Source organism: Ovis aries, chromosome 4 (genome assembly GCF_016772045.2).
Source record: "Ovis aries strain OAR_USU_Benz2616 breed Rambouillet chromosome 4, ARS-UI_Ramb_v3.0, whole genome shotgun sequence".
NCBI classification, from domain to species: Eukaryota; Metazoa; Chordata; class Mammalia; order Artiodactyla; family Bovidae; genus Ovis; species Ovis aries.
In genome coordinates this window covers 63,865,021-63,892,843 of record NC_056057.1, presented here as the reverse complement: position 1 = coordinate 63,892,843, position 27,823 = coordinate 63,865,021, and the positions used below count along the sequence as shown (strand labels likewise).

The 27,823-nt window shown below is 42.2% G+C and overlaps 1 protein-coding gene across 4 annotated transcripts in view; it reads left to right on the top strand.

Moving 5' to 3' along the window:
* The first annotated feature begins 888 nt into the window (after positions 1–888).
* NPSR1 (neuropeptide S receptor 1) overlaps positions 889–27,823 on the top strand; it is a 153,300-nt gene continuing 126,365 nt past the window's right edge. For 3 of the 4 annotated variants that reach the window (XM_027969109.3, XM_027969108.3, XM_042248613.2), the window contains exon 1: positions 1,031–1,179. In XM_027969109.3, coding sequence (XP_027824910.2) covers positions 1,036–1,179 — 144 coding nt within the window. In that variant the 5' untranslated portion in view covers positions 1,031–1,035. Of the gene's footprint in view, positions 1,180–27,823 lie in introns of all 4 variants that reach the window. The other variant, XM_004007904.6, reaches the window with a different exon arrangement.

Below are 27,823 nucleotides of genomic sequence, written 5' to 3'. Positions count from 1 at the left end.
TGATTGCAATACAAGGAGCTTAGTACTTTTGTTTTATACCTGGCCTGCTCTCCTTACTCCTTTAGCTTCATATCTTAACAGGCTCCTGAGGTTTGATACAAATTATAGTATGTTACAGTAAAAGCACCACTGTCTAGGAATTTCTGAAGAACTGAGTTATCATCTCATTTCCATCACCAGCTGTGGGATCTTGGGCAAGTCGTTTCACCACTGAGCAGCAGCCTCTTCTAGTGTCAAATGAGAATATAAAGATACATTCCCTGCCTACCTCTCAGAGTTGTTTTGGACATCAAATAAAAGAACATCAAGATGATACGAATATCTACAAAACACCAGTCCCAGTCACATCATGAGAGTTGGTGGTTGACTGACAAGCACAAACCCCAGGCTTTTCTGAAGCATTGCCCTCTGAAAACCTAGAGTAGAATCAGGGGTATGAGACTCAAGCGTGCTCTTTGCTCACATTTACTGAAATAACGTGCAGGCTACTAAGCAAATGCTTGAGTGAGGATCGTAAGTCAGAAGGTAACCTCAGTTGAAAAAAATGCATCATTATGATTTGATTTCAGAAAGGCAAACATGACCTGAATAAATCAAGGGGCTGTGGAATCCAAATTCCTGTCTTGTTGAAGCTGGAGCAGATGTGGGGGGCAGGGTGGTCTGTTCCAGAAGTGAGGAAAAGTGCAACTGAGCAGGAAGGACTGCCTGGGGAGCCATGTGGATTGCTGTGAGGGGCTCCTGCCAGCTTTCTGGGGCAAGACCTCTGGGCAGGTACATGGAGTGTTGAGGCTGCGCCGGCTACTGGATCATAACTGCCGAGGAGTAAGCACCACGTGGATTGAGAAGGCAGGCAGAGCTCTTTAGTGAGGTGGGTTCCGGGAGGGCTCTGAGCCTATTCTCAGCTGAGCTTCAGAAGAAGCTCAGGGAGGCAGAGGAGGGCAGAGCCGCAGCTGCTGCCTGGCTCTCAAGAAGAGGGCTGGACTCTCTCCATCGGCTGCAGGCTCAAGGACAGCGGGACTCCACTCCACCTGAGCCATGCCGGCCAACCTCACAGAGGGCAGCGCCAAGTCCAGTGGGACTGGGCAGGCACTGAATTCTCCTGTCCTTTGTACTGAAACAGTGACTTTCACTGCAGAGGTGGAAGGAGAGGAATGGGGCTCCTTCTACTACTCCTTCAAGGTAAGTTTCCTGCCTTACACTCTGAACACTGATTTTAAATAATAAGACAAAGTAGAATTTTAAGTTAAAAGATCACAGCCAATATTATGAATGAGTGTAGCTTATTTTCTTTACTAAAAAGAGTTTTGAAAAAAACTGATGAGCTATAAAAGTAAGTTTTTCATATTGTGCTAGGATCTATGCCTTACACTCTGAACACTGATTTTAAATAATAAGACAAAGTAGAATTTTAAGTTAAAAGATCACAGCCAATATTATGAATGAGTGTAGCTTATTTTCTTTACTAAAAAGAGTTTTGAAAAAAACTGATGAGCTATAAAAGTAAGTTTTTCATATTGTGCTAGGATCTATATCATCATTTCTTAAGAATATTTGTTTTGCTTTGTTTTTTTCCCTGCTGCTGCTACAAATGTAAGAGTCATGAGTAACATTTGTAAGTGGATGACTTTTTAATTTTCCCCTGTCCTTAGATGAAAGTACTTTCAGTTAATCTCATAGTAGTGCTTGAAATGTCTGTTCCTCATAAGGGTTATTGTTGTGAGTTTTTTGTTAGGAGCATCAGAGGTTTGTAAAGCCCACATCACCCAGGACAGTACCTGTTGCAATGAGGGACATAGTGCTGAGTAAGGAAAGAAGGACCGCACTTTCTGTGCTGATCCTTTGCGGTGAACATCAGAGGGAAATAAGGTCCTTAACTGTAGTCGGTGATGTTACTGTTCACAACAAGTTCCCTCCTAAAAGAAATGAGGAAATCAGAGTTTAGTAAGTTTCACTTTCAAAATATCCAAGGGCCACATTGAGGAAGAGGCCATTGTTAGGCTGATACTGTTTCCTCTTCCATAAAACTGTGGTCAGGAATAAACCGGGCATCCAGAAAATAGTTTCCTGCGTCTTGCATGGAATGCAGGGATGTCAGGTTATTTCACAGGCTGCCTGACAGTGCATTCAGCTGTTACATTAATTCCCAGGACTCAAACTGGTCTTTCATACTTCAAGAAAAATTCTAGCAGTTTTTTCTTTTTTTTTTTAATCCTCTGGATGTTCTTGAAATGATTTGGTTTTTATTGACAAGGTAGAATTTGCTGTAATATCTACCTTGGAGCTTTGCTTCTTTGCCAACACTCAGAGTAAAACTTTCAGCAGGGAGCTGCCCTGGAAGCCAGCCTCACTGGTGTTCGAGAGCCCTAGAGAAAATGTAGCAAAGCAGAGTGGAACAAGTCACTTAGGCGGATTGCATGGACTCATCCCTAGGCACCACTTCCTAATGCATTCGTGCACACACACAGCCCAGCTGCCCAGATCTACAACAGAAAATAGAAACTGAAATTGGAGTGGGGTGCCATTTACCATTGACTGAATAATCCCCTCTGAAATCAGCCTTCAGATCCAGAGATTCTATCTTGGAGAGGCACGCTTTCTGCACCCAGAAAGCATACTGCTCCTCTCAGAGATGCTGCCTCTGCAGCCTTTTTGGTATTTATAGAACATGACAGCAAACAGAATGAAGAAAGAGTGGCCACTGCGGAAAGGACAATAATCAGCAATAAGACAGTTGTTCTGAGAGTCAGGCAATAATCAGCTGAAATCTCATTTGCCATTTTTTTTTTTTTAATACAGCTCTGAAGGGGAAGTTTTGAGTGTTTGGACAAACAAACCCCTACTCACTCTCTTCTGGTGTTTGAACTCTGTCCTAGCAACATCATCTCCAGGCACTATGGAAAATCACATCATTTTCATCTCATTTCTATTAATAAGTTTGCCCTCCAGCAATTGAACCACTAGACAAGGAGAGAAAGAGAAAGAAAGAAAATACGTCTGATCAGGAACTTAGAATGTTCTGTTTCATTTTTTGAAAAATATAATCATTCATTAAAGCAGTGATTTTTAGCTACACAACAGTCAGTAGCAGTGTTGGTAAAGAACTAGCTTAAGTGTCTTAAGCTAATGTGTAACTTTTTCCACCACTCCCTTTGAGCACAAGCAGTTTTGATGCAGGCTCTTGTTCCTTGTGATCCTTTTATCCCACACGTGTCTCAAGAAGAAAGTCAGAACTGTGTTTGTGAATTGTCTCCCAACCATGTCCTTTTAATCTCCATCGCCTTTTCCAAAAGCAGTAGAAACATCATCAAAAACAAAGTGGTAACAGCAGTAAAAGTAGGAGAATAATAGCAATACCAAAAGCCGTACATTTCATTGGCCGTGGGCTTTCTTGGTGACGTGAATCTTTCTGAATGACTTTGTGAAGTGTCTCATTTAATCCTCAACCCATGGTGTACCTTTCATTTCGAATGCCTTTCATCTTCATCTGAGTTTATCTAAATTCAACCCAGTTTTTAAGGCTCCTCTTGGGTTGCTTCCTCCCTGAAGACCCCCAAACTCATCCCTCCTCTGAGTTCTGGTAGTGTCTGGAGGACACCCCTTCTCTTTGCCACTTAATCCAACTCTGTGCTCAACTGCTGTTCCAATAATGTGTCAGGTCAATGTGCAACAGTCATTAAGCACCTCAAGTGAAAGTAATGACTAATGTTTGTTTCATGTTTGCTCCAAAACCCAGCAACCCTGCGTGTCCTACTCAATAAACATGTACTGCATAAATGAACTGTGGGTCTGTGTTCTGTTTCTGTCTGCCATCTACATGTTGTCAGACTGGGCAACAGAAAGTTTGCTTTCTCAGTGACAGAGGTGAGGATCTTATTCACTGCTACTCCACAGGTCAGCCCCTGCCCTGCCAGGTCTTTATCAACTGTATTCACTGAGGTCTTTCTCTGTAGGCACATTTAGCTCATCCTTATTCCATTTCTAAGCCAATGTGATGAAGGTAAGTAATAGTTTCCAGTGGGTGGAATACAAAAGTGAATGTATCATCATACACTGTAGCTCATACTGGTTTAGCCCTAGCGAACCCACACCCACCCATTGCTGTCTGCCCTAGTCTTAGCTGCTTTTCTCAGTCTACATGCCTGGGCTTCTAACCTACTTACTTATGTAGCCCTCAAGTTCTCCTCCAAACCCAAAGCTCTCTTGGCAGAAGATAAGATATCCATGTCTAAATCTTACCAGCCCTTTCTTCACAAGCTTGGAGGCTTTCCTTTCTTCCCATCTCTATCTCCATATTCTTGCCCCTGCTCCTCACTGCGCTAACCCACTCTGCCATCCTTTGTAGATTCTTGGATACCAGCAGGAAGGGCAGAAGTGAGTTCACCACTTTCTTCTTCCATCGTGGGTTCCACATGACTAAAGTTCTATGGTCCTGGGTTCAAGATTCTCAGCTCAGGCCCTGGTTTCTTTCACAGTTTTCAGTGTCTCATACGTTCAAGTTTCCATCTAGTTCACCTCATCCATTTCTAGTCCCCAGCACCAGGCACTCCTATGGGCTTCAAGAATCTACCAAACCTCTTTAAGGAAGATGGGCCCTGGCTCATAAGAAAGTGAACGGAGGGCCTGAATATAAGACTGTTCAGTGGAAGACAGAGATGAAACTCTTCTTAATAGCCTTAATTTTGCTGGTAAATTCACTTGCAAAATTTCCTGAATCCCTGATTCCTGATGATGAGAAAATTAATTCAAAGTACTGGGAGGGAAACCTACTTGAATTAGTAAATTGCTGAAATTATAAAATAATGCAAAACAACTCAGTTTTATTACTCTCAGGTGAGGGGAGAAACAGCAACCAAGATTGCAAAGATATTACTTGACAATGATCTTTTTTTGAATCTCCTTTAGTGGGTCATTGCCAATGATATGCAATTAGCCTAACTATTGTTTATATGTAAATGGTTGCTTCTAAGTGCTTGAGGGTGATTGGACACAGTTTGTTCCCTTTGTTTTGCTTCCTCTGCCTGCTGTCTCTTAATTTTCTTAAAACATTCCTCCTCCATTAATACAACAAAAGCAAATTCCAGTTCAACCCATGTCTCAATTATCTCACACTAGACTTAAAGAAACGTTTAACAATATAAAGAATCTGAAGTATACCATTTTTGTTCTTATTATATTTAGATTGACAATTCCTTTGTAAGAACACCCTCTACCTACTGTGGACCAGCACTTTCACTTTCAGTGGCTGCCGCTTCAGCTCTCTCTGTGCCCACCTGCCTGCTTCTCTGCACACTCCTTTAGTCCCACCTTGGCCCTATAGCACTTGCCTGTCTCCTTTCCTGCCTTGCGCCTCAGAACAATGTCAGGGATGCCCTTCCTGGAGTCCAGGAGCCCTTGGTTCCTGTCCTTTCAAGGTACTTCCTAAAACTTATAACAATGATTCTTGCATTTTATCACTCATCCTTCTGTCCTCTTCTGTTCATACTGAGTTTCTAGAGCTGAATACTGTGACTGTTCATAGGGAATTACTACTAGTTTTGCAAAGTTAAATAATTATTAAAGGTCTGCTATCACTGCCTAATCCTGCTGGGCACACCTAGCACGCTACTCTCCAATCCCCTGCCCTGGACCAGCACTGTACCACATCCAACTTCACCCCATGCCCCTGAGAAAGGCACACATTTCATTGGTTGGCTTTATTTACAAGCCTGTCATGCAATTCCAAAGTTATGTACTCTCGTGTGTGAAAAGGGAAAACTCTCTCAACCAACTTTCTCTTTGTATCACTGATCTCTTTGTATCACATCATCTGATGGCAGGTAACAATTGTAGTTAATTCAGAGTAAGTGCAGAATTGCAGTTTTTCAGCCTGTGAAGGGTCTGACTCAGGAGAGGCATCTAAGTTCTAGGAATGATGCTTCTAGAGTGTGTGTGTCCATATATGTGTGGTTGGAGTGAGGGAGCAAGTCTGACCTGGGGAGGCACCTGGGCCACTAGGCATTGACTGAGATAAAGAGTCCTGTCTGGCTTTCAGAAGTGATCGTGCTTGTTCCAGATTCTTGTCAGGATCTACATCAGGCTCTGGTCAGGCTGCGCTGCCTTCTGCAGGAGCATCCGTTTGTCCCATCTCCCTTCAGGTGCACGGGTGTTCACACCTCCCTCCTCCCCTCTCTCAACCCTCTGAAATTCTGCATCCTTCCTGGGAAAGAAAAGTTTGACTGCTTGCCTCCCAGCTTTGGTCTGGTCCTCTGTCTCCCCATGAGGCCATTAACTATCCAATTGCCACCTCATGAGAGCTGGGTGAATCCCCGGGGTCTGCCATCCCCTGGTTCCTGTACGGTAAACGGAGCTCGCTGCTCTCTAATCCTGTGCTCCCAACCTTGTTCTCTCCTCTTTTCCTGTGGTAGCCTTGGAGCGGGGGGCGGGGCGGGGGAGGGTGCTGTACAAATCCTCTCATCATTGTCTAAGTCTCCTCACACTCCGCACCACTGTTGTACCGTCTGACACTCCTGTCTCCCACTGCCTGCTTTCTCTGTGGTGGGGAACATGACTAGACTGTTTGCCACCAAATGAATTATTCCAGACTCTTGAGCTGAAGGCTCAAAAGACACATCCTCTTGCAAAGGAAAAAGACATGTCTCTTCAAGCTGTTTATGATATCCTTCAAGAGGTATTTTGAGAGCCGGGAGCTGACTTATTTCTCTTTGTCTGCATTGCTGGAGTAAAAACTGTACCCAGAGGCCAGACGGAGTAGAGCTCTCTGGCTGCCTAAGCCCGGAGAGGTTTTCTAAAGAAAGTGGAAAAGAGCATATTCATTAATGCTTCAAAAAGAAAAAAAAATTATATATATCTCACCCTGTCATCCTTGAAGTAATTTCCTGTTGATAGTGGGTAAGAACATTTCGAGCTATGTACTGAAGTAGACGAGAAATGTAATTTTATTTTCTGTAACTGAACTTGGCTTCTCCTGGACCTCTCAGCTCAGCTGATGGCAGAAGAAGTAGCCTAGCCATGCCCAGGTATACTCAGGCTCTCGAATCCTCCCCGTCACTGTAGCGAGGCACAGGCTGTAAAACAGGACTGCTGACGTCAGCTCCCAGTGCTTCCGCCATCTGGCTGAGAACTGGAGGGAGCTTACGCCTACCTATGCATCGGTTTATTCGTCCGACAAATGGTGCTAATAACTGAATCTTCCTTCAGAGGATTGTTGTGACAAGTTAAGTGGTTAAATGTTTGTGGGGCCGTTAAGGACAGTGATGGCCTTGAGTACAGTGTTTCAGAAATGTTAGTGGTTATAGCCCCAGGGGTGAATTGTTACACTCCTTTCTGAAGCTCCTGAGAGACGAGGCACCACCGTTACCAACACAGAAGAAACTTCTGAAGATACTAAGAGAGATCCATGTACTGGAAGATCTCCAAGATCACTTCAGTATGCTTTAGACCCCCAAACAGTGGTGCTGAACTGTTTCATTTCTCTCAATTAGACCATGGAAAATGTAGGATAAGGGATCTAGAGATGATTCCCCTTCCTTCTTTATCATCCAGATGCCACATCTAATTTTCACCTATGCAAGCTTAATGGCTTACTATAGGAAGGGCTTTTTACAGAGATAGGAAATTATACCCCATCCAGAAGGGATGAATTTCTACCATGGTAGAAAGATTTTCTGGGCCACAAGATGGCAAAACCACCAAGGTCATGATGAAGTCATTAACGAATAACCAGGGTTCTTATCTTTTTGTAGAGGCAATATTGACATCTGCCTAAAAATGATGGGTCTCTTGTAGTTGGCAGCACCTTACAGTTAACAACTTGATATCATATGATTTCATCTGACTCACCATCAGCTCTAGGAGGATTTAAAAGTAGCATTCCTTTTTTTAACCTGATGTGAACACAAGGCCTGATAGAAGTTAAGGGTGTGAATTTTCTAAAACATAAATGAAAGAAAGCAAGAAACAAACAAAGAAAGGAAGAAAAAAAGGAAAAATAAACATGGTTCTACTGCCGATTTTAGTTGGATAGGATAGGTGTCTGTAATAGCAAAAAAACTAAACCCCACGGTTTCCCTAGAGGACTGGTGACTGGAAATCTGTACATCCACTTTGGCGGAGGGCAGGGGGTTGGGGGAAGAGGGTTATATCCCTGGTCAAAGAAGTAAAATCCCACAAGCCTCATACAGCTTGACAATAATAATAATAATAATAACAAAGTCCCATTAATTTAAAAAACGAAACCAAAAAAGTCTACACCCTAAATCTCAGTGGTTTAACACATTAAAAGTTTATTTTTCTCTCACATCCCAGTTGCAAACAGGTCAACTTGTATCTCTGCTTTCTAGAATAAGCAGTTTCCAAGGGAGATGGCAATACTTACGCTGTCTGCTTTGGCCTGAAATGATGCATGACTGACTCCAGTTCCACTGGCAAGAATTAGTTGTTGGGCATAGGAAATGTAGCTTAACTGAATGCCCCCAGTGCAGGGAACATAGTACCAAGCATGGTTTGACCTTCACCTTCTGCACAATAAAACTCAAACTCTCCAAACTAGCCTTCTAGCTTTTCACAATATGACTGCCCCTCCTCCCCCATTTCGCTCCTCTCCTGCACCATGCCTCACTGGATACTGTATTCCAGGGAAATATTATCTTTGGCAGAAATGCCTTTTTCATAGCATTTCTCACCATGCCTTTTTCTTCTGATATCACATCTAAGCTCAATTGCCCCATCATCTGTGAAGAATTCAAGTTTGTTTAGTAGATCAGCACTGCCACTATTCTTATGTTTCCCAAGCACTTCAAGTCTTTGTGTGACAAGATTCATCTCTTGACGTGCATGTCCGCCTACACACACACACACACACGTGTGGGCACATAAACATAGATTGGCACACATACAGATACATACACACATACATGATGTCAGTCATTTTAAGGCAGCTCAAGATCCCACTACCCCTGGGGTAGTGCCTGACAACATGGTAGACAAATGGTCAAAACATGTTTTATTGAATGAAAGAGCATATTGAGAAACAATCTGTGTAACAAGTTTATTTCTGAGGTCTCAGCAAATTCATGTGAAAACATTAAAGTAGATGGAGTGTTAATCCTTATTCTCCAAGCCATCGGGTTAAACTTAAAGGCACCATGATTTGGGGGAATTCCTGACACAGACGGAGAAGCGTAGTAGGCTACAGTCCATGGGGTCACAAAGAGTTGGACACGACTGAGTGACTTCACTTTTCTTCACTGACACCATAGCAAGCCCTGTTGGAGGCCGGGGGCCAGGGCGGGGGGGTTGTGTGTGTATGTGTGTGTGTGTGTTTTAGTCTCTTGGTCACGTCCAACTCTTTGCGACCCCAAGGATTATAGCCCTCTAGGCTCTTCTGACCCTGGGATTCTCCCAGCAAGAACACTGGAGAGGGTTGCCAGTTCCCAATCCAGCGATCAAACTCACGTCTCCCACATTGCAGGCAGACTCTGCCATCTGAGTCACCAAGGAAGTCCAGATCATTAGACCTATAGCAAACAACATCCCCTTCCCTTGCTCCCCTTCCCTTGCTGCCAGCTCAGCTTCCATATCTGAGGCTGGAAAGCCATACACTTCTGAGCCCTAAGACACCAAGTGGATATTGGGAAAGTGTGTTAGCATTCACATTCCTGCTCTCTGTTTATGTGTTCTGATGCCTGATTATAGAAGCTCAGTCACAGAGACCTTCTGCAAAGTGCAGAGGGCAGAGAGTACCATCTGTGGACAACAGGAAGAATCGGCTCCAGTGGGGTGAATGGATCAGCCTTGTCTACTAGAATGTCAATCAGGTGGTCACGCGTGGTTCCTGTCTGCTGCCTCTGGACACTTCAAGCAGAAAAGGTGTTTATCCTGTGAACACTGAGCCTACAGCTGCTTTCACTGTGTAGGGCCCTATTCTAGGGACTAGGGAGTCAAAGAGGATTTATCATTGTCCTAAGGGGCTGGGAAACTAATGTTTTCATTCAACAAATATTACTAAGATTACTTAACCTTTTAAATTCTTAACACCTATAGAAATTAAAAGACGCTTACTCCTTGGAAGAAAAGTTATGACCAACCTAGTTGGAGAAGACTCTTGAGAGTCCCTTGGACTGCAAGGAGATCCAACCAGTCCATTCTGAAGGAGATCATCCCTGGTATTTCTTTGGAAGGAATGATACTAAAGCTGAAACTCCAGTACTTTGGCCACCTGATGCGAAGAGTTGACTCATTGGAAAAGACTCTGATGCTGGGAGGGATTGGGGTAGGAGGAGAAGGGGATGACAGAGGATGAGACGGCTGGATGGCATCACTGACTCGATGGACGTGAGTTTGAGTGAACTCCGGGAGTTGATGATGGACAGGGTGGCCTGGTGAGCTGCAATTCAGGGGGTAGCAAAGAGTCGGACATGACTGAGTGACTGAACTGAGCTGAACTGAATTGATAATAAACATAAATAGTTTTTCTCAATTTAATTTAAATTTGAAAATAAATTAAATATCATATCTAAAAATAAGTCATGCATGCATACTAAATAGCTTCAATTGTGTCCAACTCTTTGTGACCCTATGGACTGTAGCCCACCAGGCTCCTTTGTCCGTGACGGTTCTCCAGGCAAGAATACTGGAGTGGGTTTTCATGCCCTTCTCCAAGGGATCTTCCTGACGCAGGGATCAAACCCATGTATCTTATGTTTCCTGCGTTGGCAGATGATTCTTTATCACTAGGACCACCTGAGAAACCCCCGAATCAAGATATAATTCAGAATATAATCTTTTAAACTATATTCTTTTCCTTCCCATGTCATGTACTCCTTTATGAAGTTGAGAATCACAGATGGGCTTGACTGAGTATTACTTTAGGCAGTGGGGTTTCAAAGATGCACAAAACAGGTATCATATTGTCAGACAATTCTGTCTAACAGGGGAAAGGTATACTCAGCCAATAGTTATGATGCAAGGGAAGAGAAGGCAGTCACTTAGAAGAAAAGACAGTCACTTAGAAGAAAAGACAGTGAGGGGATGACAGAAGGAGGTAAAACAAATTAAAAAGAAGGATTTCTGCATCGAAAATCAAGTTGATCTTCATTGAAGGGAGGTAAATGGAAGCTTTCAGTTTAGATAAAAGAGTTAAAGAGATTAAAAAAGACCCAGGTGGACCTTCAGACTAAACAATATGGATTTTTTTTTTTTTTTGTCCTTATAGGCCATAAGAAATCTTTAGAGTTTTTTTTTTTTTAGTAAAAACGCAAACAACTGTGCCGAGAGAGGTTAATCAGGCCGCAGAGTAAGGAGTGGGGTGTAGGGAGGGAACACTGAGGAAAGAGAGTCCGTTATGGTGACCCAATGAGAGGCGTCAGTGCTCAGCAAGATAAGGATTGCCTGAGAGTGGGCAGGCAGAAGCAGTGGGACTTTCTGTCAGATCATATGGAGGGCTTGGGGAATCGGAGAAGATTGGCAGAGGCAAGGAATGGCGATAACATAGGGGCTCAAATTGATAAGCTTATTCTAAAGTGTATGTGGAAAGGCAAAGGAAATTGACTAGCCACAATAGTTCTCAAAAACAATAAAGTTAGGGAACTCACACTGGCTGGTTATGACCTTCTCTAAAGCAATAGTGTGGTACTAGGAAAAGGATACACATCCAGAAATGGAACAGGATAAAGAGTCCAGAAATAGACACAGTCATATCTGGTCAATTAATTTTTGAGAAAGATATAAAGGCATCTCAATAGAGAAAATCAAAATTGTTGCTGGAACAAATAGATAACTACATGTGAAAAGGGAACCCCTGCCCAAACCTCACACCCCATAAAAATTAACATCAAATGGATCATATATCTAAGTGTAAAACCTAAAATAAAAGAAAAAGAAAACATAGAAGGCAAACTTTGTCACCTTAGATTAGGCCATGATTTCTTACGTATAACACTAGTGGCACAGTCCATAAAAGAAAAATCCGATAAACTGGACTTCATTAAGAACTTCTATAATTTAAAAGATGCTATGAAGAGAATAAAAAGGCTAACCACATACTAGGAGAAAATGTCTATAAATCACAAATCATTTTCATCCAGAAGATACAGACAATTCTTAAAGCTCAATACAAAGAAAAAGACCCCAACTTCAAACAATAGCAAAGTTTCAAACAGACATATCACCAAATGGCGACTAAACACATGAAAAAATTCTTAACCTCATTTGTCGCTGGTGAAATGCAAATTAAAACCTCAGTGAAATACCATCACACACTCATTAGAATGACTAAAATAAAAATATACTGAAGATATCAAGAACTGGCAAAGATATGAAGCAACCAACTAGAACCATCATACATGACTGACAGCAAAGAAAATGATAAAGACAGTTGGGAAAACTTTTTGCTGTTTTCTTATAAAGTTAAACGTACGTTTATTACACAAGTCCAAAATCCTACTCCTGAGTATTTGTTCAAGACAAATAATGTAAAAGCCTCTATGTCAATACTTACAGTGGCTTTATCTTAAATTGCTAAAAATTGGAAGCAACTCTGATGTCCAGTGGCTAGAAAATGGATAAGCTGTAGTATATGTGTGCAATGGAATGTTACTTGGCAATAAAAAGGAATAAGCTTATAGATATACAGAACAGAATGGATGAATTTCAAATGCATTATGCTAAGTGAAAGGAGCCGGATTCAAAATGCTGTAATGATTTCATTTACATGATGTTGAGAAAGCAAAACTCTAAGGACAGAAAGCAAATCAGTGGTTGCTGTGAAGAGACTGGCTACAAAACGGCACTGGAGACCCCCTTTAGATGACAGAAATATTCTATATCTTGATTGCAATGATGGTTAAGTTTGTCAAAACTACAAAACTAACATTCAAAGGATGACTTTTCCTCTGTATAAAGTACTACTTAATAAAAATTTATTCTATAGAGAGTTTCTCCAATGTCAACAGCCATGCCACCTCAATAAGACACTCAGAGAGTCTCAAAGAGTGAATGAACCCTATCATAGACTTAGCACTTTGCTTGGCATAAATATAGGCAAGTAATCCAGAATATGGCTCTATGAATGTTTTCCAATTTCCTCCTTATTTCTACTTTACAAGTAGACATTAACCATTAGCCATTTAGTATGAGTCTTTACTATGCAAGCTTCCCTGGTAGCTCAGTGGTTTAAACTCCATCTGCCAGTGCAGGAGATGCAGATTTGATCCCTGGTCCAGGAAGATCCCCTGGAGAAGGAAACGGCAACCCACTCCAGTATTCTTGCCTAGGAAATCTCATGGAAAGAGGAGCCTAGCAGGCTACAGGCCACAGGATCGCAAAGAGTCAGACATGACTTAGTGACCAAAAAACAACTTGACTATATAATATTTACTACTAGTGAGAAATATTGATGATGCTACAAATTTTCGGACAAATCAACAGCAGAGGTGAAAGAAGGAGGTCCTATATAGGCTCCTGAAAATAGCAATGCTATTTGGTTGACCCCATAGTTATTCTCAACCCTCTTCTCATTTTCCCAGCCAAATACTCACTAGCCCAGTCTCCCTTGCAATAAACAGCCTAGTGCTCCCTTGCAGCACAGTTTGAGAAACTTAATTGGAAGTCTATGAGATTTCTGACAAAGATTCCACTTTTCTTTGATAGAAGGAGAAAGACATGGCTTGAATTTTCTTTCCTCCCTTGAATTCAGACACAATGCATGGCACTTCAGCAGCCATTTTGCAGCCACAAAAGAAAAGCTAAGGCAATTTCAAAGAGTGCAGGACAGCAGCTGTGTATCTTCAGATTTCTTATTGTATGAAAAACATCTTTGTTCAAGCCACTGTAAAGTGGACTTTCTTTTATTTTGAGTCATAAACTTGCCCAAGTGATAAAAATACCAAGTGCAAAACTATATATCCAGGTTACCAAAGCCAAGCCCTTGAAAGTGGACCACAGAGAATCAAAGACATTTCATTTATTCTGCATTTGGTCAGGGCAGGAGCTGGCTCTGCTCATGTTTTTCATCCTACTATTATCTGTTATCTAGATTACTGTTATCTAGATTACAAAAGGATTGAATAGAGTTTTATAAACATTGATTCAGACAGGACTGTATGTTTCCGAGTAACCAAGAAAGAGATGGTTTCTCCTCCTTCCCAAAGAAAAGAGCCCTAAATTTTTCAGAATGATTCTTCACATGTCAGATAATGACAGTGCTATTCACTTAGGTAATTTTATGGGGAAAAAACAATCCGAAGGCACTTTTAAAAACATTATTTCAAAAAACTACCCAAAACATTAGCTCATTTTTTTCATGACAGCTCAATAAGAAGATTTTTATTCTCTTCCCTGATGCACAAGGAATCACATCCCTTCCTTACAGTTTAAACAAGCAAGGGAAGTGCAAGAAATGGGCTTTGGGCCTCAAACTAATTCTATATCATGCTACCCTGAGCACATCACACGGCTTCTCTGGATCCAGGAAGCTCAGCCGTGAGAGCAAAACAATAACGATGTCCCTTCAGGATGGTGAAGAAGGGAAGGAGCCAAGTCTTAGGTGAGAAGTGACATTTTAGGTGGGAGCTGGAGGAGGGTAATCATGGAATTCTACTCAATAATTTCCTGGGAGGGTCCTACCAAGCCAAAGGGGTTCAGGGGTGAGGGTGGGCTAATGCCCTTCTCTTCAAAGACCAGCCTCACAGATCCTTCAGCTCAGATTTATCCTCCCAAACTCCCCACCCACTCCGATTCTCCATCCTCCCCCCATCCAAACTATTCTCCCTTCTTAAAGATAAATAAAGCCAAAACTTCCCGGGACATCTCTCCTTTTTAGTTCCATTTCTTTCCTGCGGAAAGAAATAGGTGGTTGTAGAGAAATAACAAGCAAGCATGACTTTGACATGATTCACAAGAATCCAGACTAAGCTTTCCCATTCTCTCACACACCATATTTCTCCCTCCCCAACCTCCTCTGCCTGCCTTCAACCCTACCACGGCATTCAGCGTGGACTTTGCATACACGCAGTGTGTGCTAAGTGGCTTTAGTCATGTCAGACTCTTTGCAACGCTACGGGCTGTGGCCCACCAGGCTCCTGTGTCCATGGAATACTCCAGGCAAGAATACCAGAGATGGTTGCCATTCCCTTCTCCAGGGGATCTTCCCAACCCAGGGATCAAACCCGTGTCTTTTACGTTTCCATGTCGGCAGGCAGGTTCTTTATCACTACATGGAATTTGCATGCTCTGCTTTTAAAAAAATTGTTTTTCTCCATCTTTTGCTTAGTCCTCCTGTCATCCCCCAATTTTTTTTCCCTCAATAAATCGATTCCAAGTATTTACATGAAAGCCATTCTGAGTAAACAAATTCCTTCCCTCAGGTGTCTCTCCCACAGCCTTCCTGATCTTCCAAGGTTATTTGCATCTTTTAAAAGAACCTTGCTTCATTTAAATAAACCCCTACTCTCCTGAGCATACTGGGCATGAGATAGCAAAGGTTACTTAGGATCTAGAGGATTGTTGGAACTTCTTGAAAAAGCAGCAGCAGCAGGGAATAAGATTCCCCTTGATTCTGCTTCTTCCAGCTCTTGAAGTCTCCTTGCCTTGCTCTTCTGCTGGACAGGAGCTGTGATTCACCCAGGACCGCGGTGTTCCAGGCTCTGCACTGGACGAACGATTTCCCCACAGCACTCAGAATTCTATTTGCATACAAGTATTGAACCCAAGTGTTTGCTTAAGAACAATTATTCACAGCTCTTAATTTAATAAAAAATGAAAGGGAACACTGTTAGTGCCCAAGTGGAAGTTTCCTTTCTTTTATCTGGTATTGTGCAGCATTGCCCTTGGTAATCCATACCTACAGAAGATATTCTTTTGATTAAGAATAAATTTGATTACCTTTCCAATGTACTCAGTCCCTTTTGAGATTTTTTTTTCTTTTTTTTTTTGGCACAGGTTGGGATAAAAATGCAAAAATGCAAAAGGTGTTCAAGCATACAGAAACTATGAGAAGACTTTATAAACTGGGAAGCACTAGTCAAATTTAGGATAGCAATAATTCACAGTGCTAAGCATTAGAACTTCTTGTACCACACTGCGCTGTGTGTACATGCTCAGTCGGGTCTGACTCTTTGAGACCCCATGGCTTGTAGCCCACCAGGCTCCTCTGTCCACGGGATTTTCCAGGCAAGAGTGGGATCAAACCCTGATCTCTTGTGTCTCCTGCATTAGTAGGTGGATTCTTGACTGCTGCACCACCAGGAAAGCCCATGCTAACCATTAGTGAAATGTAAAAAACAAAATTTGAATAAATGAAAAGGCATGTGATGCTCCAGGACAGGAAAACTAAATTTTGTGAAGATGTCAGTTCTCCCCAATTTCCTTATAGTGTTAAAAAACCTTTAATCAAGGCTTTAATGTGATTGTTTTAATTTGACAAAATAACTTAAAAGCTCAGTTTTAAAAAGGTAAGTAAAGCTAAGAGATTTGAACATAAATGTTAATGAGGAAGAGGGATTTTTCTCCATCAGTTACTAAAAAATATAAACCTGCATTAAGCAAAACATTTTAGAATTAACACAGTAATAGACAGGTTCATAATAACAAATAGCTTTCTTTAAAAATAAAACCTTAGTCATATATGAACTTAACACTACAAAGAAACTACAAAAAATAGTAAGAAGGAATGAATATTTTGGCAGTTAGAGCATTGGGTGAATGGGTGGTGAGTCTTACCTCATGTAAAGTTGTAAGATCAATTTCAGCTGGATTTTGTAACTAAGTTTTTACAAAATAGATAGGAAAAAGGCATACTTATTAGACTGATTTCAGATGAGCAAGAACTTTCTAAGCCTAACAAAACATTTAACAGAAACAAAAAACTAAGGAAAGTATTTTCAATAAAATAAATATATAATATTTATATACATATAAATATTTATAATATTACATATTATGTCTTATGTAATAATACTACAAATACAACATAATTAAAGGTCTTAATATATAAAAGCTCTTAGGAAAAAATGGTATTTCTATTAGAAAAAAACAGGCAAAGAAAATGAAAAGCATTTTAGATTAAATGTAGAGTTAAAAGAATGCATAAAAAGTTTTATTTGCTAGTGTCCTGAATAATACAAATTTAACCATGAAACATAGTATGAAATATATCAAACTGGTAAAAATTAAAGACAAATGTTACAAAAGCATATGACAGTCTTGTAGACTGGTGGGAGAGTAGATGCGGACAACCAGGTGAATGCACACAATTTGCTGTGTCTTTGGTAATACACGGCAAGCCTAAAAAATATATTTACATATTGACTTGGTAGGTTTGCTTGCAGGATTAAACCTTAAGAATAGTAGAGAAATATTCAAGAAAAGTTTTGGCATGGTCTTATGTGTTAGACTATTTCATGTAGTATACATCTGACAATAGAAAATTAAAATTGTAATGCAACCATAAGATGGAATATTAAGGAATATTATGCACCTATAATAATCATTGTTCCTCATTCAATGCTAACGATTTTTAAGTACAATAAACTGCATATATAAAATATTCCAGTTCAGTTCAGTTCAGTCGCTCAGTCATGTCCGACTCTTTGCGACCCCATGAACCGCAGCACGCCAGGCCTCCCTGTCCATCACCAACTCCTGGAGTTCACCCAAACTCATGTCCATTGAGTCAGTGATGCCATCCAACCATCTCATCCTCTGTCATCCCCCTCTCCTCCTGCTCTCAATCTTTCCCAGCATCAGGGTCTTTTCCAGTGTGTCAGCTCTCTGCATCAGGTGGCCAAAATATTGGAGTTTCAGCTTCAACATCAGTCCTTCCAATGAACACCCAGGTTGTACAGATATTTAAATATCTATATATATCCAGATATTTAGATATATAACCAGAAAATATGGAAAGGAATATATCCAAAGTGGGAAAGTGAGTGAGAAATTCTCTCTGGAAGGTGAGCATTTGTCTTCGTACTTTTAAGATATTTTACTAAGTTTTGACCATCAGTGCATATTACTTTTATTACCAGAAAAGACAAAATAATCACATATAATATACCATGCAATGTCTCAAATATATTTTGCACATTGTATTTCCATGAAAGTAAATGAAAGAATCAGTTTCCTTTGCAGACCAATGACAAGGGAGGCTGAAAAAAGCATCTGAAAGCAAACACCTTTGTGGTAGAGAAGTTGGTCAAAATGGGGGGAGGGGAGGTATCAGGTAATGAATTGGCCCCCAAGGATCACACACTGAGGGGCCTGAGGACTGCCAGTGTCTCCCTAGTAATTAACTGTGTGGATGCAGGTGCGATTTGCTCTTTTAATAATGAAGGTTATACACTTTCAAAGCTAAAGCAGAATTCAGGAATTTAGTGGGGGGAAATGCAGTGATTCTCCTATTTCATTTCTTTTTTCCCCTCTCCCATATCGCTCCTCTTAGAATGTTTTTCCACTGTGACCCCAATAGATATTTTAATAGTGATTTCTGGATTAAGCGTGCAACCTGTGAATTATCTATTTCTTTAAAACTCCATTTTCCAATTGTGTTGTTTTTCTACTATCATTGGGAAGGGCTGACCCATAAAGTGCACTTGGTTTCCATGTTGAGAACTGCAGGAAGGTGGATTAGACAGAAGCAAACATCAGGGTTAGAGGACCAAGCCCACTTAGGGCACTGGCCACTGCTGGGAACTAGGGCTTCTGAGCATAGGCCCAAGGGGATGTGGCCATCTCCATCAAAATCCAAGAGGCTCAGGCGGAGTGGGAGCGATGCTTGGAGTCAGGCAGGCGCCTGCATCTGTCGACCTTGGCTAGGCTCCCATGGAGCCTATAAAGTGACTGATGAGAGGTGGAGGGACTAGTGTTCAACCCTGGGCTGGGGAGGCCTGCATGTAGGGAACCGGATAGGACACAGGAAGCCAAAGAGACAGGCAAGGAACTGCAAGGACAACAGAAACCAAAGCAGAATACCAGCTGTCACTAGGTGTACACTAACTCACTAGCTTTTTAAACTCTGTTGACCAACCACTCAATTTAGATGCACAGAAAATAATAGTAATATAGGACAGTCTCCCTGGAATCGTCATTCAGGCCTTCTCAGGCCTCTTTCCGCAACCCATTCTCATTTACCAGGATGTTCAGCTCCATGCATTATCCTCATATCTGCCTGTGCTCTTTCACTTGCTCACTTTGCCAGATTCCTTCTGGCTACTTGAGTTTGAGCCTCCTGGATGGACTGTAAACTATGGAAGCGACAGATTAAATGTATCACAGATTGAAGGTCTGAGCTGAGATAAACCCTCAGGGGGAAGGCTCCTCAGACACTTTTCCCTACTTAGTAGCACCTCCAAGACAGAAAAGAAATTCCTGCAGGCTTATTTTTTAATCTGTGAATCATGCAGAAGAATAGTTTCTTGGTATTTTTATCACACAGTAATCCTTTGATTTCTACTACATTGCAGAGATTTGGATCCAATTTACCCAAATGTTAGTTTTCTATATTTCAAGGGTCTGGAGCTCAAATAGCAATTTAAATGTTAATCTCAGTTTTTGGTACATAGCAGATACTTCATTCATTTGTTCAACAAATACTAATTTCCACCTGGACTTGGAGCCCAGTGGATTTTAAGATGATTTCTAGCATGCTCAGTCTGATATACTATGAGAATTCAGATGGAATACCAGAATTTAAATGCCTCAAAGCTTCCAATACACCCTATTTGTGATTAATCTGGAGGTTCTTTTGAGATCCAAGAATGACTCACAAGAAGGAACTCACGCTGAAATGAATGTGGGACATGGGCATTTCTGCTTCTGGTGAAATCCAAGAATTCACTAGTAACCAGGAAACTGTATCACTCAGTCATGCAAAGGCAGCCTTGATCTGCACCAAAGCCTGATAGAAATGAGAACAATTAGGCAGTGAGCGGCTAACATTGCTAACTAAACATAAAATATGACCCATGGCAGTAATGATCAAATACTCCAGATCAATATCTAACCCTTTCTGGTCAGAGTAGAAAGAGCTTATACAATATGTCCTGGAAGCTAAACTAAGAAATAAATGTTAAGCAGAGAATTGCTTCTCTGTTCAGCCCAGTTTGAAGAAGCTAAAGTTGAATTCTCTCACCCATGATAGTGGTATTAAGAGATAAGGCAACGAAGATAAGTGGAGAAGAGTCCAGATAGAGAGGAATTTTTTCTTTTGGTAGCAAGTTCTTTTAACTCAAGACAAAGACCCAGAGTGGACCTTTCTCCACTTTTGAAATAGTTTTTAGGGCACAAATCTACTATCTTCTTATAAGCCTTTCTCTGCTCCATGACCACACCTAATGTTTGTGGATGGGCCGTGTCTGTCTTCACTAACCTAAAATTTTTCAGTCTGCCTTTCCTCATACTATTCCCAGACAACCTACTTGTTTGCTTGATTACATCTACTCATTTTTCAGACCCAGCTCACACCTTAATCTCTCCAGGCTATACCTTTTGATCAACCATCCCAGTCCCTCCTCAGTTTCTTCCAAGGTGCCCCTTACTGGGGATTCTACAGCACCTCCATCCCAGTAGCTCACATTGGACTTTTTTGTTTACATATATGCCTCTACCATCAGACTAGGCGTTCCTTATCCTAACCTTCCCTCTATGGTGCTATGGAACTTCTGTGGACCTGTAGTAAAGATCCAAAATTATGCCGAACTTTGCTGCTAGATTCTCAATAAATGTTTGTTGAGCTTGATTATACAGAATGAGAACCAATATAACCACAATCACAACATGATTTCAAGGACAGTTTCCCAGTTCCAGCCTGAGTATCATTTGTGCCCCAATCTATAGGTATATCAAGGCTTTCCTCTCAGGCTAAATGCCTTGCCCCTTTATATACCACATGAGAGATCACAGGACGATTCTTAGCGCCCAACTATTTGGGACCATTTTGGCTGACGGCCCTACTGTCAACCTCAACAGACTTGGGCTGTGACAGTACCTCCTAACCCATTCACGTTCTCTATTCTTCATGCAGGAGGCCCCCTGCCAGCAGGTCCCACCAGGCGTTAGTAAGAGGATGCAATGTACATTTCTAGACCCCTGTTAAAATGATACGAAAAGGCTTACAAAAACAAATAGCTGAAATTAACATCTACATGTACATGTAGCTTTTTGTAATAGCAACTAATTAAAAACTCTCATAGCTATTTTTTTCATAATTGAGTATTACCAATGAGAGTTATCCTGGAAGTTATCCAAGACAGAATCCCCAGTGGTCTAGGTAAAACAGCTATAAAAGGTGAGTGTAGATAAGTGGTTCTGATGACAATAATTCCACAGAGGGTGTCTCCAAGCCGGGTTACTGGCAGGATGGTGAAAATGCAGATTTTCAAAAGGGGCATCAGTAGGAAGTGGCTGTGGGGAAGAAGCCAAGGCGAGCACTTGTGAGCAAGCTGAGTCCTACCCTGTGCCTCCTGGTTGACTGCCTTACTGGTTGTTGACCACTTGGCAGTGCTTCCTTAGCAGCAGGTGGGGTGAGGCTTGGGGAAAAATTGGGACAAGCTACTGAGTGACAGGTTTCCAACTGTTCAGAAATGGTCATTACCCAAGGATCTACAGATCCTCTTAATGCATCTCATTCCCCAAGTCTAATGAAGCAGCTTTGGGAATCCAAAGCTTTGTAGTCGGGTCCTGCCTGTCTCACTTTAAACTGTGCGCTCCCTGAGTTACATAGTGATTCAGCCTCAGTGGAACAGGATGTTTTCAGAGCTCTGCTTTTGGTGTTTCCAACCCACCCAAGCAAAATTTCTCAGGCTTGGAGTAGGATTTAGAACCTGTGTGCTATGAATGACAGGGGGCACACGGGTCTCAGTGACAGGACTGTAGAGCTTATTGGTTTGTTGATTGAGAACTGAGTCTGAATCATAACCTTTCTGAGACTTCATTTCCTCTCTTGGGAAGTACGATGTATTTGCTGCTTCCTGTGTTTGAGATATTCATCCTCAACATCATAGAAATAACAAGAACCACAAAATGAACCGTGAAAATGTAAAGGGTACAGAAAGCCCTGTACTCCCTGGGGCAGACGATGAGGCTGCAGCTTGTGTGATATTTACAGCTTCCGTTGCATGGAAGCCACATGTCAGTCCAGGGTTCATCCATACAGACACATATTGAGCGCTGACCTTACTCTCAGTCCTCGGGGAGGCAGTTGTGAAGCTGATTCAGCTTCAGAAACCCAGCTTCAGACAAGTTTGGGTCAGAAGGAAAATGAAGATCTGCTTCCCACCTGAAAATTGAAAATAAATGAGGCAACTTTACCATCTCTGGCCGAAAATTCAAGCAGAAAATCACTACCAGTAAACATGGTATGGACTTTTCCGTCAAGCGAAGCCATGTTCAAGTTCCGGCTGCATTGCTTAGGAGCCAGGCACTCTAGGTAGCAACTTCTTCTTACTTCCTTACCTGTAAGATTGAGGACAGAGTCATCTCGTCAGTCAGGCTGCAATAACTGCACAGGGCAATCACCAACAAGAGTTTACTGAGCACCCATCATACGCTACAAACTCAGTCAGTCAGGTGCCAGACCAACAACGGGATTCGCACAAATAATGTTAGTTCCCATTCACCCTGTGATGGTTAAAGATACCTTAGGGACATTTTGTTTGCTTTCAGTTTCCAGGACTTCACTGGAAAAGAAGATTATCATTCTTTGGGTTTAGATAAATCATGTCTTCCTCTTCAGACAAATCTGACATATCTAGTTTCAACTAGAGTCATTTAGCTAAATGTCCTGTATTTCCTGGGATGATGTTCATTCTTGTGATGTTATAAGTACCTTTGGCCTTGTCATCAACCGTATTATTAAGTTCTTTCTATAGGGAAGATCGGAGAAGGCAATGGCACCCCACTCTGGTACTCTTGCCTGGAAAATCCCATGGATCGAGTAGCCAAGTAGGCTGCAGTCCATGGGGTCGGGAAGAGTTGGACATGATCGAGCGACTTCACTTTCACTTTTCACTTTCATGCATTGGAGAAGGAAATGGCAACCCACTCCAGCGTTCTTTCCTGGAGAATCCCAGGGATGGGGGAGCCTGGTGGGCTGCCATCTATGGGGTTGCACAGAGTCAGACACAACTGAAGCGACTTAGCAGCAGCAGCAGCATAGGAAGATAAAATGCCAGTCTGGAATGGTGACCCAGACTTAATGCCTGATCTCATGGAAATCCTTTTGACTCTGGAAGCATATCCCATGGGGTCAAATTGCAAGCATCAGCCCTGTCCCAGCACCAGCATCATCAAGAGAACGCTACAATTCATCCCTCTTAAACCAACGTCGTAATTTTCTGATCTGCTGGGAGCTGGCATCATTTCATGGTGTCATTAACTTTAGGTTAAAAGCAAATTAATTAGTCATAAGCCCACAACTATGTAACCGAGTTGAAAACACACTCAGTTCAGTTCAGTTGCTCAGTCGTGTCTGACTCTTTGCGACCCCATGAATCGCAGCACGCCAGGCCTCCTTGTCCATCACCAACTCCCGGAGTTCACTCAAACTCACGTCCATCGAGTTGGTGACGCCATCCAGACATCTCATCCTCTGTCGTCCCCTTCTCCTCCTGCCCCCAATCCCTCCCAGCATCAGAGTCTTTTCCAATGAGTCAACTCTTCTCATGAGGTGGCCAAAGTACGGGAGTTTCAGCTTTAGCATCATTCTTTCCAAAGAACACCCAGGGCTGATCTCCTTTAGAATGGACTGGTTGGATCTCCTTGCAGTCCAAGGGACTTTCAAGAGTCTATAGTCATTGAAAAATTCCAAATTCACTTACTACCTCTGTTCTGTATTAAGCCTCTGGCTTGAATTTTTGCCTCACATGACCACTAGGGGGCATTTAATCCCCAACTATATTCTGAAATAGTTCACAAACTCTACGTTTGCAGGAAGGAGTGCAGATTAGGTTCGGGGGAAATTTCAACAGACTGGCACGGAAAGTGGGATGAAGAGGGTAAATTCAAGCATCATTCTTAAAAAGTAGTCAATTATTTATAAATCACTGCCCAAACCTAAATATAGTCCATGAACCTAAAAAGGAGATAAACCAATTTTTATGTTTTGTGTGCTATGCATCAGACACTGAGCTAGATATATTCGCTTTCATCATCATCTCTATCCATCACAAGTACCCTGAGACAGATTGCATTTCTGTCATCCTTTTATAAGTGAGAAAACAGGCTCAAAGAGGTTATCACTTACTGATGCATCACGCATCCAGCAATCAGTAAAGAACCTGATCCCAGATCAGGCGGGTTTGAAAACCTACTCACTTTTCTACTAAACAGCTCACGGGACTGTGATGCTCAAATGCCTCTAAACTTGTTTCCCCGATCCCCATCATCGTAGTTTTCCAAATCTTCATATTACCTTGGGACGTGAGTGTACGTTTTGGTGTATGTGCGTGCATAGGCTAAGAATGCTATGAATAAAAGGATCCTACAGCTAGGTGATTGTTTTTATACTTAATGGCCTTTGGACAATTGATGACACACAGGGGATCTAATTTTAACAGTATAACTTATACAGTCTAAGTGCTTTAGTCTGCTTTGTAGTGTCAACACTTTGTACTATACACAATTCATCGATATTGGATGAATTAATAAATACACATGGCTCTTAGAAAATTACAGTAGGGAGCTTCTTCCATCTAGAAATTTCCTGAAGCCAATGAATTAAGGTGAGACTGTCTTTCAATAGAAAACTGCAAAGCAGAAGGAGTAGACTTGATTTCACAGAATTTGCTCAACACCCGCCCCCCCCCCCCCCCCCCACAGATGTCATCTAATCCCAAGGAGAGTACTATAGACCCAGGCCTGTTCACAGAGCACCCTGGGCCAGCCAGCCCAAACCATGGTTACTGCAGGTTCTTCACAAGAGGCTCAGCTGCAGAGCCAGCACTCACTGCTCCAAGCCCTCCTGAGACCTGACCTCCAGTTCACTGATACGTCAAAATGGGATAATTTGATTTGCGGTATTTGCCACTCTCTGCTCCCAGCAGGGCAGTTCTGAGCCCCAAGCCTACTTTGAAGAGATTGGTTGCCTGGGGCAGGATACTGAAGTACAAAGATGGAAAAAGCAGCCCTCCCATGTCCGCTGGGAGTCCAGTGGCTACTCTACTAGAGAAAAGTGATTTCTGGAAATCTGAATCTTGGCGTCAGCAGCATAATCCCCAGCATGCTTGGTGACCAGCAAATCATTTGCCCACTTCAGCGTTACCTTTCTGGAGATGTGGCCTAATTGTACTTCCCATAGGCACTTAGTTATGTCAGGAAAAGGGAGTGTGAAGAGAGGTAGATTCTGGGAAAAACCTTGGCTTCTAGTTCAAAATTACCCTGGGTTCACTTAATTCTCCTCTTTCTGATTCTCATCCAAAAGTCCTTCAGAGTGTAATTTTAATTGGAAAAACTTCGGTGTCAGTAGAAAATGGGGAAGGTTGGTGCCGACTTGCTGGAAAGTTGGAGGTTGTCTCTGTAAGGTGTGGAGGCACAAAGATGCCGGAGCACAGCGCGCAGACTCGTTCACTCTCTCCCGTGAAGGGTCATCCTGTCAAATCAGGGAGGGAGCCCAGCCCCCCAGGGTCTCCCACCCAGGAAGGCTCAGTCCAGAGGCCAAGGCTAGGGCAGATTTCTGCGGGGAGTTCACTGACTGCCTCAGACTCCAGGGAGGAGAATGATGGCCAGCTGCCTTCTCCTAGCTAAAGGGAGGCTGGAGCTGGGCAGGGCCAGGAGTGGTGCTGGTGAAGACAGGGACTTGGTGAGGAAAACAGCCTGTATTCACTGCCTTCCTGACACTCTGTTGTCCTCTATAGAGTGCCAGGCCTCCTTCTTTGTCTGCTTCAAAATGTACTCTCTCCCCATTCACTGTGGAGAGCTGGATTTCTGATCTGATGAAAAAGAATCACAAGCATTCTAACATTCCTTTTCTTCTTCATCTGAGGTTGAAAGAGTTCAACAGAGATTGACTTAGTATTGGACAAGTATAGAAATAAACTACCCTCCACCTCCACCTAAATGGAGAAAATTTTCTGGATATAGTACTGTGTTTTATAATTCAAAGCAAGGAACTTTTTAAGGCATTGAAACATTTCTCCAGGTGAAAAAGATCTCCTAAGTGAAATAGGAGAAATTCTTTGAAAAGCTCTCATTTGTGTTCTCAGTGGGGCTGGAAAGGACTTTGCAGGCCCCGCCTGCCACACCACCTGCTCTAAAGGCTCCTTGATCTTTCCTGAACCATGTACATTACCAGGATGCCATCATCTTCCCAGAGAGCAAATAACATTAGGACCACACTGGGGACATAGAGGCCTGATGCATCCCCTGTGTCATCTGCCAACATCATAGTGTCCACAAGATCTGCTCAGACTTCCAAGCCACCTATTTTCTTGCATTGGTCCCCAGGTTACTCTACAGTTTTAAAAAGCAGGTCTTCCAAGTTCAAACCACTTATTTATGTCCACTACCTACACATGAGCTGCTGAATGGGGAAGGTCAGCCTGGCCTATCAAGGCTTCCCCTGCTGTATCTGTTCCTGACAGCACAGCTGTCCATGCATCTCAAAGGAGAGAATTCTCTTACAAAGACTCAGAAATAACCCTTTTCATAACAATTAGTTTCCATTCCTAATGCTTTCTCAGTGCAACCTATTTTTAGGCTGGTAGAGAAATGAGTCATCCAGAAAAAGGTATCCCTTCTGGTCAGAAAAGGACCAGGGAAAAATCAGGAACCTGGTGCTGAGCAAAGACACTGTCTTCCAAATGAGAGATGATGTAAGCATGTTGGAGGTGAGGCATTGTCACCTGTGCCCTTCAGGGCAGCAGATCACCCAGCCTCTGGTCCTCTCACTGCACTTGTGCATCCACCCCTCCCCCAGCGCCACCCCAAGGAACATTCCCTGGCTTCCACCATCCTGTGGCCCAGACCTCCACCAGGGCCTCAGAACTCATCTGTACATGTGAGAGGGAGAACTTTAATATCAGTTTGATATTTAATTATCATGGGGTGTGTGTGTGTGTGTGTGCACGCTTATGATGTATTTTTCAAAGGATAAGAAGAATGTACAGTGTAATTGAAAGGATATTTACCTTCTGAGAGAGGGGACTTGATCATGATTGAAAGTGGTGGACAAATGGGATCTGAGCTTTATCTGGTTCATTATAGTTTTTGAATAATTGATTTGTCTGTTATTGTGTAATTTAAAATTAATATAGTATAAGAGAAAGCGCTGCTGTGATGCCTCAGATTTTCAGGGAGTGTTTCAGTCAGAGTTCTCCACAGAAAATAGAACCAGTAGAAAGATAGATAGATTAAACAGAAGATAGAGAGAGAGATATGTTGTTTAGTTGCTAAGTCGTGTCCGATTCTTTTGCAATCCCATGGACAGAAGCATGCCAGGCTCCTCTGTCCATGAGATTTCCTAGGCAAGAACACTGGAGTGGGTTGCCATTTCCTCCTCCAGGGGATCTTCCTGATTCAGGGAACACACTAACATCTCCTGCACTGGCAGGCGGATTCTTTACTGCTGAACCACCAGGAAAGCCCAGATAAATATTTAATATATTATATTGAGAGAAAGAGAGAAAGGAGGAGACTTACTTTAAGAAATTTGCTCACATGATTGTAGGGACTCCAAGTCTGAAATCCTTAAAGGAGGTAATGGGCTGGAAACTGAGGGTTGATATTTATGTTCTACAAGGAATTCTGCAGGGAATCTTCCTTCTTCTCTGGGAAACTTCAGTTTTTTCTCTTAGAGCTTTCAACTTATTGGATGAAGTCCACCCATATTAGGTAGGGT